We start from the raw sequence: 19594 nt of genomic DNA, 5'->3' as shown, positions 1-19594 counted from the left end.
AGGTATGTGGCTGCGTCCCCCGGGTTCAACCCCCATGTGTAAATGTCCTGAATAAAACAGCAAGGTGGCTTGCAACATTTTTGGGCTTTCTGAGCACTTGGCGTTTATTGCAGAAAGGAAAACCCAAGCTGCTGTTTGCAGCCTTTCCCTGCCCCACAGTGGGACCAGGCAGGGCAGGTGGTGACAGAGCCTTATTGGCATCCCCAGCTGCTGTCCCCAACCCTTGGTAGAGGTGACCCCCGACAGGCTGAGGACAGCGGGGCTGGCACGGGCTCAGCCCCAGCGGGCTCTCTGCCTGCCCATCCTAGGTAAGCTCCTGCTGGCAGCCCCAGAGGTAAGGCAGGATTGGAAAAAAAAAAAAACCAAAACAAAACACCAAAGGCAGAGCAATGCCCCGGGTTTGGCATTGCTTCTGGGTGCTGGAAACGCAGGAGGTGACTGATGCAGTGCCAAGGTGTGTGAGTGCTTCTGCCGGCCCGTCACGTCCTGTCCCAGCCGGCCCTGGGTGCAGCTGCCAATTCGGAGGGTGCTGCCCACCTTGTGCCGTGGCTGCGATGTGCGATGGCCCCACGGATAGTGCTGCGGGGACCACTTCAGCTGAGGGCAGCGGGTGATGCCATTCCATGATGGTTTTCCCCCTGCAGTGCTCTCCCAGGGCTGGAGGGGACACGGAGCTGGCACTGAGCTCCCTGGCTCAGCTCCTGGCGAGGCACTGGGCAAAATCGGGGCATCTCTGCATGGGTTTCTCTATTTCTCTCCCGCCGACAGCTCGGAGGAGAGTTATCCCAGCACAGCCCCAAAATAACACCCAAAGAGGCCGTGGGTGCTGGGTGCTTGCACCCATGAGTCCTGCCCGCGTCCGGCAGCTCCTGATGCCAGTGGGCAGGTTGCAGGTCTAGGCACCCACTGTGCTGCTCCGTGAGCCGATGCTGGGGGACCCGGTGGTGGGTCAACCTGTTGCTCGCCCCGACTGATCAGAGAATCATTTAGGTTGGAAAAGACCCTTAAGATCATCAAGTCCAACTGTGAACCCAACACTACCAAGTCCACCACCACACCATGTCCCTAAGCGCCTCATCTACACGTCTTTTAAATACTTCCAGGGATGGGGACTCAACCACTTCCCTGGGCAGCCTCTTCCAAGGCCTGACAACCCTTTTGGCAAAGAAAGGGTTATCGATGATTCGATGAACCAGTGGTGATGCTGAGTGCCGGCGGTGTGAGCTGATGTGCATCCATGCAACGGGGATAACTCTGGCGCGTGCGGCTGGGCTGCAGGAACCCTACTTCTGCGCCCAGCAAGGGATGCCTAACAGGACCTCGGAGACACCCTGAATCACGCTGACAATGTCTCTTTATTGCCTGGCTGTGTTTTCTAGACCAGACAAGGACATTCTAAAGCAATATTTGCTTAAAACTCCAGCCCCAGGGCAGCACTGCAACAGGCACTACCCTGGGGGCTTTGGGAGCCCACGTCCTGGCTCGGCCCCGGGAGCCCCTGCCTCCAGTCATTGCTTCAGGGTGAAGTAAGTGTCCGCTTGCGTGCGACACACAAAATGGAAAGCTTGCCTACGTCCCAGCCCACCTGCCACCTGCCCCGGCGGCTTGACTCAGCACGCTGCGAATATCACGGTGACACGGAGGCTGGAAATGCTGCAGGGAGCCGGGGAGACTTGACGCGGCAGGCAGGGCGCTGAGCCGCCCCGAGCCTCAGCCCTGCTGGCGTTTGTGGTCGGCTGCTGTGGGTTTTCCGTATGACCTCCCCGGTTTTCTGGAGGTCTGACTTAACCCCCCTGGAGAGGGGACAGGCAAGGGCAGGAGGGGGGAAGCAGCCGAAAGGATGGGACAGCCCCACACAGAAGCTATCTCCAGCCACATCAGTAACCAGCAGCAATATCCTACCCCAAAGGGGTTTGGGCACCTCCTTTCTGCTGAAGTCCAGGGGGTTCGGGCATTTTTCCAGCCATTTGTGGTGTCTCCCGTGGACTCACAGTCCACACGATATGTGCAGGGCTGGATGTGGCCGTAGGGAGGTGGGGACAGCTCCTGCCCTCTCCCGTTGGGTAACTTTGAATATATCCCACTGAGGGGTGGCAATGGGGGGACCCTGTGAGTCCTGTGTGTCCCCTTCCCCACCCTGATACAGGCTATGGGTGACTGCTCCTTGTTGACACCCATGATACCATCCCTTGGAGCCTGGTTCTGTCCTCTACCCTGGTGAAGAACATCGCTTGTGCCGAGGACCTCATGATGCCATGCTCAGAACCAGTGGTGGCCCAGATAACAGCATGTGACATCCACCCTGCTGCTTTCACAGTCCTCCTGGGGTGCAAAGAGCCCACCAGCCTTTCCAGAGATGTTCATGGGGACAGGGGCAAAAGAGGATGAGCGTGGAGGATGTTACGGCTTCAAGGAGCCCTTCATTTATTCTGGACTTTTGGTATCTCCGCTTTGCTTTATGACGTGCAAATGGGAAGACCTGGCCTCCTCCTGTCTAATCCTGGTGCCCTGTTTTAGGGCTGGTCCTAATCTCCGAAAGCCTCCAGGATTTGCCCCAGCTGTCAGAGGCATCTTCTGTCTTCCCACACCGACACATCAGCTGTCGTGTTGGGGAACGGCACTGCTGAGGTTTTCCCCCATCCCACCTGGCCGGTCCTTGATGCTGCGATTTCCTAAACTGGTGAATCTGGGTGAATGGGTAGACCCGATGCTTTTGGGGTACAGCCAGATTTATCTCTTTGCAACGTGGTCCTGTCAATAAGCTCAGCTGAAAGATGACCTGGATGCATGTTTTGGGGGGTTTGAATAACAGTGGCATAAGGAGGATCTGACGGTGAGGAAGAAATGAGGCTATCGTTATTTGGACCTATATTTTACCTGGAAGATAAGGAAGGCAACGTATCAATGGTGCAATGGGCTGGAAATGTGGGTCAAACCCAATTTATAAGAAGTATATGCTTCCTGTAGAGAAGAATCTTTTCTCACTGGAAAACACGAATACCCAGTATTTCAGCTAAATCCTGAAATATTTGGAGTTTCAGGCAAAAAAAAAAGTTGATATTTAAATTATCACTAGAATTTTAATGTTCAACCCTCCCAGTTGCCTGCAGGGCAGCCCACTCGGTGTGCTCTTCGTTTTCACGCTGAGGTGGAGGAATCGCACCAGTGGGCATTTCGTCTTGTTTCCAAAGCCAGACTCCTTTCAGCTCCCTCACCCCGAAGTCGGGGGGCTGAGACACGCCGCTCCCAGCCTTGTTGGTGAAATGACTCCATGGGAGCAGTTTCTCCCTCCCTGTCGTGCATCCACAAGTGAAACCATCATGGTGGGTAACGAAACCTTTGTCTTCTGAGTCTGGTCCCTAAGGAAAACCCTTTAACTTTGGACTTGGGCAACCTGCCACAATGCCTTTGTCACCTACAGCAGGCAGCGTAGTGTTTCCATGCTTGAGGAAGGACATACGGAGGCCTTGCCAGCAACGTGCAAATAAACAAGATGCCAATATACTACAGTAACGTGGCCCAGATAAGTCGGGATGATAAACCATGTTGATTCACTTGCTCTTAACCTATGAGTCATCCTGTGAGTCAACAGAGAAAACGCATCTAAACATCACCGAGCAGGTCGAAAAACTCAAGTTTTGTTCAAAATCAAGAACTTCAAGCGAAATAATTGCATTGATGTTCTTTTCCTGGGGAAAGTGTTTAATTTTCAACCGTGCTCACCTGAATTGAAATAGGAGAGAAATCTGAGTGCTCATTTCCTTATGAACTAGAGTTTTGGTATTGATTTTTTTTTCTTTTTCAGAGCTCTTTAAATTGCTTTTCTTAACACATAATCAAAAGAAACTCGCTTTTTGCAAAGCCTTTTGGTTTAGATTAGACATCATGATTGCCTTTGGGAAAGACACACGGAAGACTTCTGAGCGGAGTCGATGGTTGTGGGAGTCTGGAGGTGGCCACCTGTGAGCTGATGGAAAAAGTCATCAAGGCATGGGCCATGTGAATGCTGAGGGGTCAAGGAAGTGCCAAGATCATCCAAGTCAGGATGAAATCCTTCTGGGTCAAGGTATGGAGAAACCAGAGCTTCTCCAATCCTCCCCTCTGGGTGCCAGACCCACCAGGGCACCAAAGGCATCTGGAGAAGGACAGACGGACAGTCTCCTCTAGCCCTACATCGCTGTGCCGGGGAGCAGGGCTGCCTTCTCTTTTGCCAGAGCAGCTGCAGAAAATTTTCTGGTTCATGACCCACTTGGCAAGTTTGAGCCACTCCAAGCTGCTCCGGGGAGCGGGAGGGACTGCCAGTACCCATCCACGGCCCGCAGACAGCAAAAACGGCCGGGAGCCCCACATCACCCTCTCCTGCCTCAGGGACCTCATCCCTCAGGCTTCCCAAAGGTATTTTGGGGAAGGAGGAGCCTTTATTAGTCATATTCCTCCTCACTGGCGAAAGTAATCGAGGAACACCTGAGTTATCACATAGTTTTGGAGGAAACGTGCCCTCCCTGAGATACTGATACCATCTCCTGGTGTCCTGGCTTCGTCCCGCTGCCAAACGCTGTTTCTGAAATAATCAGGGGAGAAAAAAATATCCCTCCCTGGAGCAGGAGGGCCGTGCTGCCAGGCTGCAGCCTCTGGGCAGGTTCAGAGCTCATGGGGAACCAGGTTTGCATTGCGTTACCTGATCCCCATGCGACTTGCAAGGCTGGTGGCTGTGATGAACTTTCTTCTCAGCTTACAGGAGGAGCAGGGCTAGCAGAAAGAGCAGGGTCTCCTTCGTGCTCTTTCTGGAGATCAGCAGTTGCACATCTCACTGTCTGTCTGTGTAGAGCACCATGGGCAGGGGGTCCTCGGGGCAATGCCTCTGTGTGCTTGCTTGTTGCTGTCTTCCAGCCAGGAGCTGAGCCTGGTGACTGGCCGAGCCCAGAACCCCTGTGACACCCTGATGGACCAAAGAGCCAGCATTGCTGCCCTGGTCTCCTCTTCCCACCTGGTCCATGGCTCCTGCTCCAGCTGGGATGCATCCCTCAGAGCCCTGTGGCTCTTTTTTGGGATGTCACCATCCCTTTAAAGACCAGCCTGGCCAATGGGGTTTTGCTCTTTCTTCTCTCCCTCCCCTTCCTGGGTGACCACAGCTCCCCCCACCTGGAAAACCACCCCCTTGTTAGCAAAGCTCAGATCATCTGGCCCTGTCACAGTACATAGCTTCACGCTCTGGCTGCCCCTTGACCCTGATGTCCATGTTTGGAGGTGTTTCCTGGGGACCACGAAACCATGAGCCTTTGGACCAACACCCAGGAGAGCCGGGCTTGCTTGGCTCCTCCATAGCAGCATCCCTGGAGATAGGCAAGTAGCTGGGGAACAGGAGAAAACACTCTGTCAACCCGAATTTGAGGAAGGTTAAGGAATTAGACCATAGGTTACAGAGACATCTTTAGTAGCTTCTCATGCATAGCATGGCAAGTGAAGGAAACAGGGACAGGCAGGGGGTAAGCGGGGTTATATCTTATAGGACTAATGGGGCTTTCCTGGGTCAGTGGGGGGCTTTGGGGCGAATTTGAGTTTGGGGGCTAACAGAAGGCTGGCAAACTCCATGGACAAGGTCTTGGTCGTATGGGCAGGGCAGAGGCTGGAGGACATCGTGCAGGGCTGGTCAGTGATTAATCTTCTCCAGGAACGTGGGTCAGGGGTACGGGCAGCTGGCTTGGTCCAGATGATCCCAAGAGTTGCCTTCCAACCTCAACAGTTCTGGCATTGAGGTGGAGGCTGGGGGAGGACATGGGGGAGCAGAGGGGCCTGGGGTTACAGCAGGGACAATGGGAGGACATGGGGGGGAGCAGGTGAGTTTGGGGGGTCAATGCAGGATCAACAGGGAGGATTGGGGTGGGGGGATCTGGTGTTAATGCAGGGGCTGGGGGAAGGCATGCGGGGTGCAGGGTCAATGGGGAGGCTAGGAGGGGCAGCGGGTGGCTGAGGAGGTGGCAGTGGGAGGGTTGGGAAGCCCTTAGCTAGAGGGGTGTTGGTGCTGGGGACAGGAGCCATGTCCCCAAAGAAAGGTGACCTGGCCCTGGCCTGCCCAGTCCCGTGCGAGCCTGGGGGGGATGGTGGGGGGGGCCAGGACCATGTGCTGCAGTCCCATAGGGGGGGTAGGGGCGTGCTGCTGAATGTGCAGGTCCCGGGTGGCTATTCCTGGCGGCCACCGCCTGCGCAGGCAGATTGGTTTGCAGGGAGGTGACAAGTGCCAGCCGAAGCCTATAAAAATCTCCCAGCCCCTGTTCTGGCTCAGTGACCTGGTTCCCCCCTCCCAGCACAGCCGTCCCGGAGCAGAGACCATCTGTCCAGAGTGGAGACGCCTGGTCCAGAGCAGGGACCGCAGCTTCGGAGTCAAGATCCCAGATCTGGAGGAGAGACCTTTGCTCTGGAGCAAGAACCCCAAAACAGGACGGAGATCCCAGAGCAGAGACCCCAAAACATCCTCTTCCCCAGCCCCCAGGCTTTGCAGCAATGACTGGCAAAACCGCACCTCCAGCCACAGACCCGGCTCCGGCGGCTCCGAAGAATGAGCCAGTGCCAACCCCAGGGGAAGAACCAACACCAGCCCCAGCTGCTGAAGAGCCCCCGGCCCCTGAGCATCCCCCTGCTGTGGAGCAGCCCACAGCCCCCGCAGATGAGCCTGCTCCCGTCCCCACAGCAGAAGCGACTCCAGCCCCTGAAGAAGGTCCCCCGGCTCCCCCAGCTGAACCCCAAGCCCCAGCCCCTGAACCTGTGCCTGAGAAACCAAAGGCAGGTGAGGACGGGACCGGACACTGAAGTGGGGAGGGGAGATACGCAAGGTTGGGAGGGGGCATGTGGGGGTGTCGGGATGAAGGGACGGAGAGATGAAGTCATCACAGATGTTTTTGCAGTGGGATAGGGCTGGGGGATTAGGAGGATGGGGGGGCTGAAGATGAGTGTGGAGGTTGGGTGATTGCCCTCCAACAGTCCCGGTACTCGAGAGCCTGTCCTCACCACTGCGGGTTTGTTACAGAGCCGCCCAGCTCCCCCTTGTCCTTGACCGTGGAAGAAGTGAGTGAAAACTCGGTTACGCTGACCTGGAAAGCCCCGGAGCAGACAGGCCAGTCGGGCCTGGATGGATACGTGGTGGAGATCTGCAAAGATGGAAGTATGCTTGGGCTTTCCTGCCTCGTAAGCATGGAGAGCTGGGGTGTTGCTGCGGAGGCGTGGGATGGGCAGAACCTGGCAGCGTGTTTCCCCAGGCACCATTTCCCTTTCTTTGCCCAAACGGGTTCATTTTAAATGGTCATTTTTTTCCATGGAGGAGAGGGCCTTCCCATTGGTTCAGAGAGTAGTGATGTCTTTAGCGGGGGGCTGGACAGGGTTTAATGTCACTGCCACGTCCAGCTAGAGGGTGGAGGAGAGACCAGCAGACCCATTGAAGATGGTTTCTGATGAACTTCAGCTCTGCAGAGACCTGGGATTGGGATGGTGATGCAAGACCTTGGGAGGAAGAAGATGCAATTCTCCCACGTTTCCCCAAAATGAAGTGCAGAAGGAATGGGGATAAGGTGGGAGGACGAGGGAGGAAAGGATCCTAGGCAACACAAGAGGGGCTGGCATGCGAAATGGGGCTCGAGATGCCTGGAAGGAGGATGGCTGTGGTGGATGGAGGTGGGCTGGTGGATGGCAACAATTATCTGTGGTTCTCCAGTTGCATTGCTGGTTGGTGGAATAGGGTAGGCGGGTAAGACTTGTGTTTTGGGCACTCTCTTGAAGCCCTGCTTGGCTTTGGGGTGAGAGTGAATGATCTGTGTGGCTGAGAAGATCTGCAAGGGAAGGCTGGGGCTCATGGGCTGGGTGCTGCATGAGGCTGGAGTGGTTTGGGAGACCCAGATGGTCTGTGGGCCTTGGGGAACTTGATCTATGACCCTTGGCTGTTTAACTTGTGGCAGGCACGATCAACACATGCTTGGCTGTGGGAGACTTTCATCACTGGGCTGGGGATTGGGGAGGTAACCATGGCTGAATGGGATGCATGAGGAGGCCCTTGCATGGGACAAGGAAAGATGCAGCCATTCCTGGAGGGTGCTGGCTGACAGCCACTCAAAGGTCACAGTTTTGGATGCTCTCCTAGCTTGCTTTGGGCTTGGCTGGGTGACAGGAGAGCTCTAGACATTCAGTGATAAACACATGGGCTCCGTGACTGCTGTATTTGGGCTGGTGCAAGACTCTGGTTGACTAAAATATGGTGAGATTTGAGCGAGGGCTGGTTTGAGTAATGCCAGTGGTGAAGGAAAAGAGGAGCTGGTGGGATTTGGCTGATCTAAAGGCATTGACAGGAAAACCTTCTTGGTTTGAAGGTGCACATGGTAGCTTAGCAAACCCTGGCACACGTGGGTTGCTCTAGTTGCCCGCCTGGGACACACAGTCCTTTGGTGGCTGGAGCAGTCTGTTTTCTGAGAAACCTCTTAAGAGGCTTGGCACGTTGCAAGGCTGTGTTAGCTGGCTGATGTGGTAGGGCTTCTACGTCTTGGCTGTGGGGTGAGTTTGAGATGCCTCTTCCAAGCAGGAAGAACAGCTGGAGAGATCTAGCTGGCTGGTGGCAGGTGATGAGCAGACCTTGCCTGATGTGGAGGATGCGCTGGGGAATATGGTGAGCCCCAGTGAGTTATCCTGGGACAGTAAGAGGAGCAGACAGGCTAGCAGGGTGGTCAAAGGTTCTTAACTACTTCCATAAATGCACCTGGAAGGTCAGCAGGGACCATGTTTGCTGGCCTAATTGCCTTTTCTTACTTGCAAATACCTCCTGCTCAACAGTTGAGCTTCTGCCAGCATTTCGTACCCCGCGCTCCTTGGCAGGGTGGGGTGGCCAACCTCCCCTCTAAGATACCTTTTTCTGCTGGTGCCCCAAACCATTCAGCCTTTGCAAGGAAGGGGTTCTTTGCCTCTGGGTTTCATCCCCTGTGGCTTGATCCTGCTGTTTGTGTGTCTGTCTGTCTGTCCACCGCACGCCTAAGTGCTTTGCTGGCTTCATCGTAGGTACAGACTGGACAGCTGCGAACGAGGAGCCTTTTCTCTCCACCCGGTACACAATCCAGGACCTCGGCTCCGGTGACAAGATCCATGTACGGGTGAAGGCTGTCAGCGCCAGCGGTGCCAGTGTCCCAGCTACTTTGGGGCAGCCAGTCCTCATCAGAGAGATCCTCCGTAAGTACTGCTCCCGCCATGCGTAATTCCCGTGTGCTTTGTCAGCGGTACAAAGAAATCACAGCCTGAGCAGGCTCTGCCCTCTCACACGTCGCAATCCAGCCTTTGACCGAGATGTTATTCTCAATAACTGTGTCCCATCCCTTTGGGGTGGGATGGACTAGCTTCCCGACCTCAAGATACTGATCTTACAGATGGTGAAGCTTTGGGGGTGAAGGACTCAAAATGCAGAGCCACATTTTCCCATTTCATTGCAAGAGCTCAGAAACACTTTCACTTTCAGCACATCTCCTCTCCTCGGCCACGCTCACATCTCTAATGTGCCATCACATACGCATCGGACCGCTTTGTTTATTTAGCTAAGGAAAGTCAAGAGCGGGTAGTCTGGAGCATGGGAACTTTAATAATGCTGGACTCGCTAATGAATGACTTGCTCCCATGCTTCGCAAGACTCGCATTCCTCCAGGGGTGCTGCGAATGTGCTGAGGCTGATGTATGATTGCAAGGCTGGTTTTCACTTGTCAAACAGCAAATATAGACTTATTTTCCCTTTACAAGAAATTATTAATGCACAAGTTTTCCTATTACTCAAAGAACACGTCGGATTTTTCAGCTGCTTAAAAATAGTAATAATAATAACAAAAGTTATTCCCGGAACCATCAGCTTTTCATAGGAAAAGGCTTGGAGAAGGCTATCAGCATCTGGAAAGGGTCCTACAGGGTCTCAGTCTGCTTGGAGGAGGTGAACATGGCTTAGTGTTTGGTGCCTGCTGCCATGTTCACCTCCAGATCTCAAAGACATCCCACAGTACTTTGTGGGACTGGGGAAACTGAGGCATGGGGGACTGGCATGAGATACCAAATACACAGCTCGTGTTTCCCACTTCTAGTCCCGTGCTGCACTCACCAGTTCAACCCCCCTGTGCCTGCTGCCTCCGCTTTGTCCCACGTGTACCGCGGAGAGGTGTAAAACCCAAAGAGCTGAAAGGCCCATGCACAACTTGCTCTTGCTCCATGCCAGTGGGGTTTTTTTTCCTTCTCTCTTTTCTTTTTGCCAACTGAAACATCTGCAAACAGCACTTGCCTACTTTTGCGTTTCATTTGAAATACAGCCCTGCGCACACTGCCTGGCTTTGCTGAGGAACAAGTTAGCCCTCAGTGTCCCTCTGCCTCCCCGTGTCCACCCCAGCGGCGCTGGTGTCTGTCGGGTGCAGGAGTCCGCTCCTCTCTGCCCCATCTGCTACCTTCTGGTCTTCACATTTTATTCAGGACTGCATTTTGTACCTCTCACCGGTTCATTTATAGCATCACAAGGGATTTTAAATAGCAGCAATACAGATGGCAGAGAGTTTAAAAACAGGTGGGGTGAGTGGGTTTGGGAAGTGGAGAGAGACGAGGAGAAACCAGATGAAGATTCAGTGTGGGAGTTGCGTTTTGCAGGGAGCTGGGGCAGGAAAAACGCCTTCCCACCCGCGGCAGCATGTCACCTGGGCCACCGACCTTGGCCAGCCCTCTCCGGCTGAGCAAGGCACGCGTGAGCTGGGGAAAACACCCATGAATTAACATTCCTCCGTCGAGGTCAGGTTTCTTTGCCCCGCTGAGACTGATGAGCCCAAGTGGCAGCATCGATGCGTGGATCCCTGGAGCGAATAGCAGCATGAGCAGAGGAGAGACCATCTCAGCTGTCGGCGGGGCCATCTGGGACATCTCCCTGCCCCCCCCAGCCCACCGCCGGCGTTTCACGCTCACAGCTGTTTAGCCATCGCTCAGTCCAGGTTTAATTCTGGCCGTGCCCCCTCCCCAGAGCTAAGCTCCAGCACGTTTAATCCGGGCAGAGACACCCAGCTCTTTTATGAGGGGCTCACGTAAACCCAATGCCTCTCCAGAAGGATCACTGAGTGGCACTGAGCCGGTAGGGTTACACGGCTGCTATTTTCACCCTGGGAAGGAGACACACGCTCCATCAGCATTCTCCAGTGAGTTTTTTGCTTATCTTTGTTATGTTCCCTTGGGGACGTTAGCCTTCGTTTTAAGCCCCTGTGGGGCTTTCACAGCTCTGCTGCGAGTAACCGTGCACCACCTTGATCTCTCGATGGCCTTGAGCGCACAGCAAAGGTGGAGGTCTGGGAGCCTTGTCCTGCTGGAAGTTGGGTTGTGTGCCTCTAGAAAGTCTGCCTTCTGAGCTGGGGAAGAAATATTTCCTAACTGGGAGATGCTGTCCTCTGCCTTGCTACCGTGTAGGTTGTGCTGTGGCTCTTCTGGTAAAGCCCATGTTGGTCTCCATAGCCTGGCTATAATGAAGGGGGTGAATGGTTCATCGGGGTGGTGCTGTTGGGTTGGTGACCTGGTGTCTCAAGGATGGATATAATTTTGGGGTGCAGGCAATGGGATAGGCTGGCATGGAAGCAAGCACTGTCCAGGAGATGAGAGGGAAGAGGTGGCCGAGTTTCTGGGTGGGATTTTCTGATGGCCAAGCAGGGGGATGCATGGGGTGAGTCAGCCAGTTGGGGGCTGTGATTTCCTTGGCCCCACAGCATGACTTTCTTGTCCCCAGAGCTCCCGAGGATCCGCATGCCCCGTCACCTGCGGCAGACTTATGTCAGGCATGTTGGGGATGCCGTGAACATGATGATCCCTTTCCAGGTAGGTGGACAATTTAGGATTTAATCCCCCAGGCTTCTTCACTGCAGGTTAGCTTCTGCAGTGACTTTTCTAACCACCATGACGTGCCTGGTGCCAGCTTGGGCTGGCTTTTCCTGGTCCCCGTGTCTCATGGGCCAAGGGTGGACCATAGGGTGGGAACCTCTCCCCCATCCCTGCCTAGCTCCCATTTTTCTCCTGCTATGTCTTTATTGATGTTGTTGGCAATGGGACCACCCCAAACACGCTAGGGAATGGGCTAGCTCTTGCTGCTGTCTCGGCCCACGAGCCCTGTTCAGCTCATGCTCCTGGCTGAGCCTGGCAGGGACCTCACCACATACCACAGGACCCCACAGCACGACAGTGGGGGTCCCCTTGGGGAGAGCAGCTGCCTTTGGAGCAGGGCAACCCCAGGGCTGTGTAATGGGCGGAGTGATGCTGGAGGTCCTCTCCTATCTGGGGCATCACCAAAGCACCTCCACCACGGCATCTGGGATGGAGAATACCAACCCTGAAACATGCTGGCCAAGCAGGGGGAAGCGAGAGGCAGAAAGCTGCCCCTGAGATGAGGGACATGTCCATGGCATGTCTCATAGGTAGTTGGGAGCCTGTGCTGGCCATGCTCCAGGCATGAATTGGCCCTGGATGCTGAATTCAAGCCCCTGCTGCTAGGCTTGAACCTGGGCTCAGTGCCTGGGGAACAGAAGCACAGTTCTGCCTGCAATGCCCTGGGCAAGTAGAGCTGGGCTTACTCCATGAGGACTTTGGGGGACCAGCATGTTCCAGCATCATCCCTGGAGCCTGATGGCTTCCCATCCGTGGGGCTGGCAGGGATCGGCTGTAGTTTCTTCCCTGGGGACTGCTGGATGGGAGAGGCAGTATCCAGGCCACTGCTGCCTGGACAAAGCGGGGTGGCTCTGCCCAGCCGTCCTTCCCAGCAGGACCCGTTGGGACCATGCACTCGAGTGGCTCCTAACCTGCCTGTGCGGGTTGCTCCAGGGAAAGCCGAAGCCCGAGGTGATCTGGACCAAGGGTGACCAGCCCCTGGACACCAGCCGCATCAACATCCGCAACACGGAGAAGGACACCATCTTCTACATCCGCGAGGCGCAGCGCAGCGATTCGGGCAAGTACGAGCTCGCCGTGCGGATAAACGGAGCAGAGGACAAGGCTACCCTGGACATCCGAGTGATTGGTAAGGCTGGGGATGGGACCCTGCAGGTCACTCTGGGGCTTATTTCTGCCCCTTGGTTGCGGGTAGCTCTTGTTCTGGGTGGGATGGGACAGGCCCAGCGACAAGACAAGGGACTCTGGGGTCCCTCTTCCAGTGGGATCTTCTCCAGGATCATGGAGGTGAACTCCTCTGGTTGGGGATGCAGGGTTTCTGCCAGCTCATGCCCATCACAGCTTCTCATCCCTCATGTGCTGCAACAGGGTGAGAAGAGATTAAAAGCAAGGTCAAGGCACAGAATGTGGGGCGAGCAAATTAGGATGCCACCCTGTGAGGGTTTGTGTTTGCAGAGCCACCGGGCCCCCCCCAGAATCTGAAGCTGGTGGATGTGTGGGGCTTTAATGTGGCCCTGGAGTGGACCCCTCCGCTGGACAATGGGAACTCTGAGATCAAGGGCTACACGGTGCAGAAGTCAGACAAGAAGAGTGGGGTGAGTCTGGGCACTCCTGGACCCCCGTGCCCCGGTGCTGGGGATGCCCTGATGGGAGAGGGGGAGCTGCACACCCCTGTCTCCCCCCACGCCTTCTCCATCCTTTGGACAGCCTGACTTTCCTCACCACTCTTTTTTTTCCTCCCAGAAATGGTTCACGGCGCTGGAGCGCTGCACCCGCACCAGCTGCACCATCTCTGACCTCATCATTGGCAATACCTACTCATTCCGGGTGTTCGCGGAAAACGCCTGCGGGCTGAGCGAGAAAGCAGCCGTCACCTCCGGGGTGGCCCACATCAAGAAGACAAGTGGGGACAAGACCTGGCTAAGGGGTTGGGGGTGGTGGTGGGCAAGAGGGGTCCTGTCCCTGTTGGGGCTAGTGGGGCTGCCTCGGTGTTGTGGTGATGCTGCTGGGCTGGTCCCCAGGACGAGCCCTGCAGGGGTGAGGCTGTGCATCCCCAAGGCAGAGGTCCAGAGGTCCCCTGCCCTTCTTCTGCACCTCCTTTCTCCTTTGGGGAAATCTTGTGCCATGGTCAGCCCCCTGGGAGGGATGAAGGCATGGACATCCCTGGGGGGAGATCAAAGCAGGAGCCGGGAGGGGTGACAAACAGCCCTGGCTTTGGCCCTGCAGCTCAGGGCAAGCAGAGAAAGAGACCCCTGCCTCCTATTTCTGTGCACTAAATTTTGGGGATGGAGTAGGAGATCCAGAGAGGTTCCTGGCCTGGATCTGACGTGCTGCACGTAGCATGCGTCGCGGTGTTGGTTTGCAGACTGGCATCTTCCCTGTCCCCCGCACTGGGGGGGACTGGGCACTAACGTGACGTGGTTGGATGAGAAGGGATTTATAGACAGGGCTGGTCTGAGCTGAAGGCCAGGTCCTCGGGTCAGGCTGGATGCTGTCTGGCTTGTTATGTGAGGGAGCAGAAGTATTTTGGGGTACCTTGGGCTGAATCCCTGTGACCATGTGCTGGTCAGCCCAGGAGCCTGAGCTCTGCCTCAACCTAGAATTAATTATTTTCTTAGAAACTGCTTACCAGCCAGAGAAGATCCCCCAACGGGACATGATGGAGCCTCCAAAATTCACCCAGCCCCTGACAGACCGCACCACCACCCGGGGCTATAGCACACATCTCTTCTGCTGCGTCCGGGGCTTCCCTCAGGTCAGTGGTTCCTCCATGGACAGCATCACCTCCACGTGTGGGCAGCCACCAGTGGGGTTTTTGCAAGGTGGCTGGAGGGGTTGGGAGATGGTTGGTCATGTTGGGTTAGGTTGGATGAGGTTAGGGGGCTGCAGCTGCCCTCTGAGTCAAACTGGGGCAAGTTTCTGGTGTTTCTGCATCGAGATGGGAGACTGGTCTTACTTCAAGCTATATCCTGTTTCCTTCTGCACTGGGGGAGGAAGTGTGGAGCAGTGCTTAGGGCTCAAGAATGGGAGATTTAGCTCTTCAGACTACTGACGCTGAATCCCACCATGGCCACTAGCTTCAGGCAGGGCCGAGGCAAAGATAGAAGCAGGTGGCTGCATTCTGGGGCCAGTCAGATTTCTCATTTCTCTCCCTGCTTTAAACAAATAAATAAATCCTGCTGCCTTCCAGCCCAAAATCATCTGGATGAAAAATCAGATGGAGATACGGGAAGACCCCAAATACATAGCGATGATCGAGCAGGGCGTCTGCTCCCTGGAAATCCGCAAGCCCAACCCTTTTGATGGGGGCATCTACACCTGTAAAGCTGTGAACCCCTTGGGGGAAGCCTCAGTAGACTGCAAACTTGATGTGAAAGGTAAGATTGGCCCAGGAGATAGAGGAGCAGGTCTCCTTGTCTGCCTTTTCTTACTTTCACAGTGGTGGTGTTTGTCCCTGTTTTTTGTTGATCCTGGTGATGGGGGAACCCAAGGACACTGGGCAACCCTGTGGAGCTGGAGCTTCGGGCTTCTTGGGTTTATGGTCTTGAAGAATCTTGCAATCACCTTCCCTCATACATGGCCAAAAAATGGGGAGGAAACCAGAAACTGCAGAGCCAAAGGACCAGAGGTGCTGGTGGAGGCTGGGACAGTCACTTGCTCCTCACTGCGTCTACCAGCACTTGTGTCCCAAGACATCCACAAGCCATGCGTGTGGGGGCTTTGCTGAGCCCCCTCCACTTGCACCTGGGTTGTTCTGATTTATGTCTCGGGATCCTGCCCAGACTTTCCAGCTCACATTTCCCTGCCTCAGCAGAGCACCAGCCCAGCCCTCGCATGGAGGTGCCCCGCTTTGCTCCCTGCAGACGCCTCCTCCGCGTGCTGCAGACCCGCCTCGGCATGCAGGAGGATGCATGCCCACACACTATACGCATGTTCCTCAAGCGGTGGTCTGTCCTTAGACGCACGTCATTTTTATTATTTCTCCTCCCGCGGCTTCCCCGCACACGCTTGCCCCGAGACACACTCCACCCTACTTCCCATGCAGGCAGGGCTCCAATCCGGCAGGCGTCCAGCACCCTCAGTCCCTGCTGAAGCGACAGGGCTGCCGGCACGGCACGGGGTCGGCGCTTGGCTCTGCGGCAGCCGGTGCCAGGGCTTCCAGCCGGTGCAGCGAGCACTGACCCAGCCGGCCCCGGCCACGCTGCCCTGCGGGCAGGGCTGTCAGTGCAGCCATGCAGGCAGCACGGGGAAGTCAGCCAGGAGGATGAGCTTGTCGTTGTGTTGGGGACACAAAGCACCTGGGAGTCACCCAGGCTGGGATCTTGGGGGCAAACTGGCCAGGAACAGGCAGTGATGGTGGTGTGTGTGATTGCTCGGAGCATGTGTGCGCAGGTGCACGTTGGTGTGCGAATGTGAGAGGGTTGGTTATGCCCTGGATCACTTTTGGAAGTCAAAAGGGGATTAAGATGAGGGGAGTTCAAGGGGTTTATATCTCCTGTGCTCTCCTGCAGTGCCTCAGTGAGGACAGATCGGAGGATAAGACGAAGAGCAAGGTAGGTTTGAGCTGGGGCTGCGGGATGGATCACTTCATCACTTCATCGGGGAGGGAGTGGGTTGAGTGTCCTGGATTAGCCCTTGTCACCAGCTGATGGAGCCCCAGCTCTGGTCTTCCTCCTCCTATGGCTGGAGATGCACTGGTGGGGTGGGATGCTGCAGAGCCTGAGAGAAACCTGCCCCTTTGCAAGGTGGAGGGAGGGCTGTAAATGTGGCCAGGAGGACGAAGACGCATGTGGAGGCTGGTGTGCCTGGCAGATGCATGGGCAGCACGGCGGGCAAAGCCCCAATTTGCAGGCAGGACTCAGAGACCTGGGGCACCAGGGATTGGATGCACACGAGGGGCAGGTACCGGGGCTGGGGGCAGGTATAAAGGGGTGTGAAATGGGGCTGCGGGGTGGAAAAGCGGAGTCAAAGGGTTGCACCTGAATTTTGGGGGGCAGGAGAGGGTGGAAGAGCTGGGTTGGGTTTGTCTTGCATTAGGACCATGGCTGCGACGTGGTTTCCCATCTCATCCCTGACCACTGGTCTCTCGGCAGCGGTGCCCTCACGGGGCTCACCTCTCCTTCCTTTACCCCAGGTGGATGCTGCAGCTGCTGTGCGGTAGCGTGGCACATGGTGATGCTCCTGGCCATGGCCTTTGCTGCCTGCTGGTCTGTTCCCTCCCTGGCAGTGCTCTGGGGGGGGCCTGCACCTCAGCCTGCCATGGCATGGTCCTGTCCGAGTGTGTCCTTAGCTGTGACAATAAAACAAGCCCATCTGAGGGGCTTTGGTCCTAATAAAAGAAAACCAAACCACTCTGTCCTGCTTGTTGTGGGGTTGGCTTGGGTGGGGGGAGGTAGAGGGGAGAGAGCTGCCAGGGGTGCTACGTTCATGTAACATCCCACCGAACCATGGGCGGAGGAGATGGTTTTTAAGCTTGGAAAGAAAGGAGCAGCTTTATAAAACACATATGAAGATGACTAAACCAGACGCAACCCAACAAGGAGGAGGAGGAGGGTGGGGAAAAGTTTTCTTCTGGAGAATGATTCTGGCGGGGGGGAGGGGGGAAGGAAATAGCAACATCAAAACTGTGGCATGCTGATGCTTCTTCATCAAAGCACAATTTCTTTATCTGCGCCAGTGATGCAATGATCCGGCCACCAGCATCCCCTCCCCATGGCGTGAGAGGGGGCAGGACATGCCGATGTGTTAGCTGGAAGAGGAGGAATCGGCCTCGTTAGCTACCGATAGCTCATGTGCAGAACGACGACTTGTTACAGCTCGGAGACACCTCGGGTCAGAAGCTGTTTATTAACAGAGAGCTCAGACAGATCCATCAAGTTGACTAAGCGCATCGTTAACCAGGGGTCAGCAGCGCGGTGTGCCTCCTCCGCCAGCACGACCTCCCTCTCGGGCTGACGGGTCTGGCTCGTGGGTGAGGGCAGGAGCTCTCCCAGCCGCCTGCCAGCTCGGTCATGGGGCCAGACCCGGATCCTGCCCTGAGAAAGGCATATCCCGGCAGGCCCTGGCACTGCAAACGTGGGTGCAAATCCAGCCTGGGCATCCGCAGATCTGAGGCCAGCCTGCCCTTAGTGCCACTGGAGAGCAAAGCCAGGCAGTGCCTATGGCTAAAATAGCTGACCCCTCTCTCCTGCACCCCCTCTGCTTTGTCCCCGTCTGCCCCCAGTCACCTACTCTCCATGCCCAAGCTGAAGTCCATGGGGGTATTGCTGTTACCAGGGGCTCAGCACCGGCACAGCACTGTCCACACCAGACATTGTTTCCACCATCAGAGGGCATTGTCGGATTAATTTTTATCCCGGCTGATGGTCAGGCTCGATTATTGGGGTGGTTGGGGTTAGCGATGATGCCACCGGGGTGGAGGTTGCAGTCCAGCGGGCAGGTCGAGAGCAGGTCTTCTCCTGGCATGCTCACACCTGGCCTTGGACACTGATGGGGGTGTCCTGGCCCCCTTGATGTCCCTGGCATCTCGGCATGTGGCTTTGGCCAGTGGGAGCCTTGGTGGACAGGGGCTGGGAGCGGGCTGTGTTAGCCGGGGGTTTGCTAACACAGGGGAGAAGCAGCATCTCCAAGACTGTCATGCTGCACACTGTGCCCTTTCCAGACTCTTAAGGCAGTCCTACAGGGCAAAGACTGTGTTTGTAACCCCACAGGGGACCGGGGTGGGTAACAGCATCCACTTTTAGCGAGCTGTCCCCGGGAAAGGTCCGGAGAGCACGGAGTGGAAAAATCCACTAGATGTTTTTTTTGAAAGCAATCCTTCTCATGCCTTTTAATTTATGAGCATCCCAGTCGTCAGGTTTCTGGGCACCTTAGCAAGGATCAGGCAAAGGCATCAGTTCCAGGAAAGCAGCCTCTTGCAGAAATAAGATGCAAGTGGGAATCAGACCTGTGCTCGGTAAACAGCAGCCCTAATCCGAGGCCAAGCTACTGCTGTGCAAAGGGACCGTGGGCACGGGGTAAGGGGGGTCCTCTCTGCACCAGCCTGGGGTTGCAGCATCCTCAGGCACTACTGATAAAGGATTTTGGGTTCTTCACCTCAAGGAGGCTGGGAGGGTGTTCAGGGCCCCTCCATTGCGATGAGGCCCAAGGGAAGGATTTGCTCCTGTCCTTGCGATTGCTCTTGTGCTCCGCTCCTGTTTTGCCCAGCGTGGTCTGAGCCAGGAGCCTGGGTATGATATATTGAGGCCCTTGCAAAATGTGGGAGGCTGAGCCCCTCATCTCCTCTCTTCTTTGCTGCCCTCCTCTTCCTCTCAGAGAAATGGAGGAACTCCCTCCAGGCTAAAGAGAGCTGGCTGCAGCAGTGGGCGAAGGGGACACCCAGCAGCCCCAATGCCCATGCTACAAGTCCACAGCATTGCTCTCCGTAGCCAGCTAATGAGCCACCCATAAATCTCACCCATCCAAGGTCCTTTTCCTCTCTGCACCCCTTCAGAGCCCCAGCGGGAACTTGCTGGAGTCACTTTGCCCGTTGGTGACGTCTGAGGGGCACAACTCTCCTGGGGCAGGGGAAGGGTCATAGGAAGTGTGTTTCCGACGGGAGACTGGTGAACAAGGGATGCTGATAAGAAAAGAATCCCAATTAACTCAAATTAACTCTTCCCACCACCTCTTCAGCCCTGGAAGAGAT

At 55.7% G+C, this 19594-nt stretch overlaps 1 protein-coding gene across 1 annotated transcript; it reads left to right on the top strand.

The window, feature by feature from the left end:
• Positions 1–6501: 6501 nt before the first annotated feature.
• Positions 6502–17068, top strand: MYBPH (myosin binding protein H). The gene is made up of 11 exons (XM_075173965.1): positions 6502–6784; positions 7025–7159; positions 9034–9201; positions 11756–11844; positions 12841–13036; positions 13363–13502; positions 13651–13810; positions 14526–14662; positions 15098–15284; positions 16300–16460; positions 17042–17068. The coding sequence occupies exons 1-11, from the start codon at positions 6502–6504 to the stop codon at positions 17066–17068; spliced, it is 1683 nt and encodes a 560-aa protein (XP_075030066.1).
• Positions 17069–19594: the final 2526 nt, after the last annotated feature.

Source organism: Calonectris borealis, chromosome 26 (genome assembly GCF_964195595.1).
Source record: "Calonectris borealis chromosome 26, bCalBor7.hap1.2, whole genome shotgun sequence".
NCBI classification, from domain to species: domain Eukaryota; kingdom Metazoa; phylum Chordata; class Aves; order Procellariiformes; family Procellariidae; genus Calonectris; species Calonectris borealis.
The sequence above is the reverse complement of the archived record's forward strand: the minus strand, read 5'-3'. Positions and strand labels throughout refer to the sequence as shown.

What these genes read in the sequence shown, in the direction of transcription:
- MYBPH (XM_075173965.1), top strand. Translation starts at nt 6,502, where the DNA reads ATGACTGGCAAAACCGCACCTCCAGCCACAGACCCGGCTCCGGCGGCT. An exon ending in GGAGATCTGCAAAGATGGAA is followed by an intron (nt 7,160 to 9,033) that starts GTATGCTTGGGC and finishes GCTTCATCGTAG; the next exon opens with GTACAGACTGGACAGCTGCG. An exon ending in GCGTCCGGGGCTTCCCTCAG is followed by an intron (nt 14,663 to 15,097) that starts GTCAGTGGTTCC and finishes GCTGCCTTCCAG; the next exon opens with CCCAAAATCATCTGGATGAA.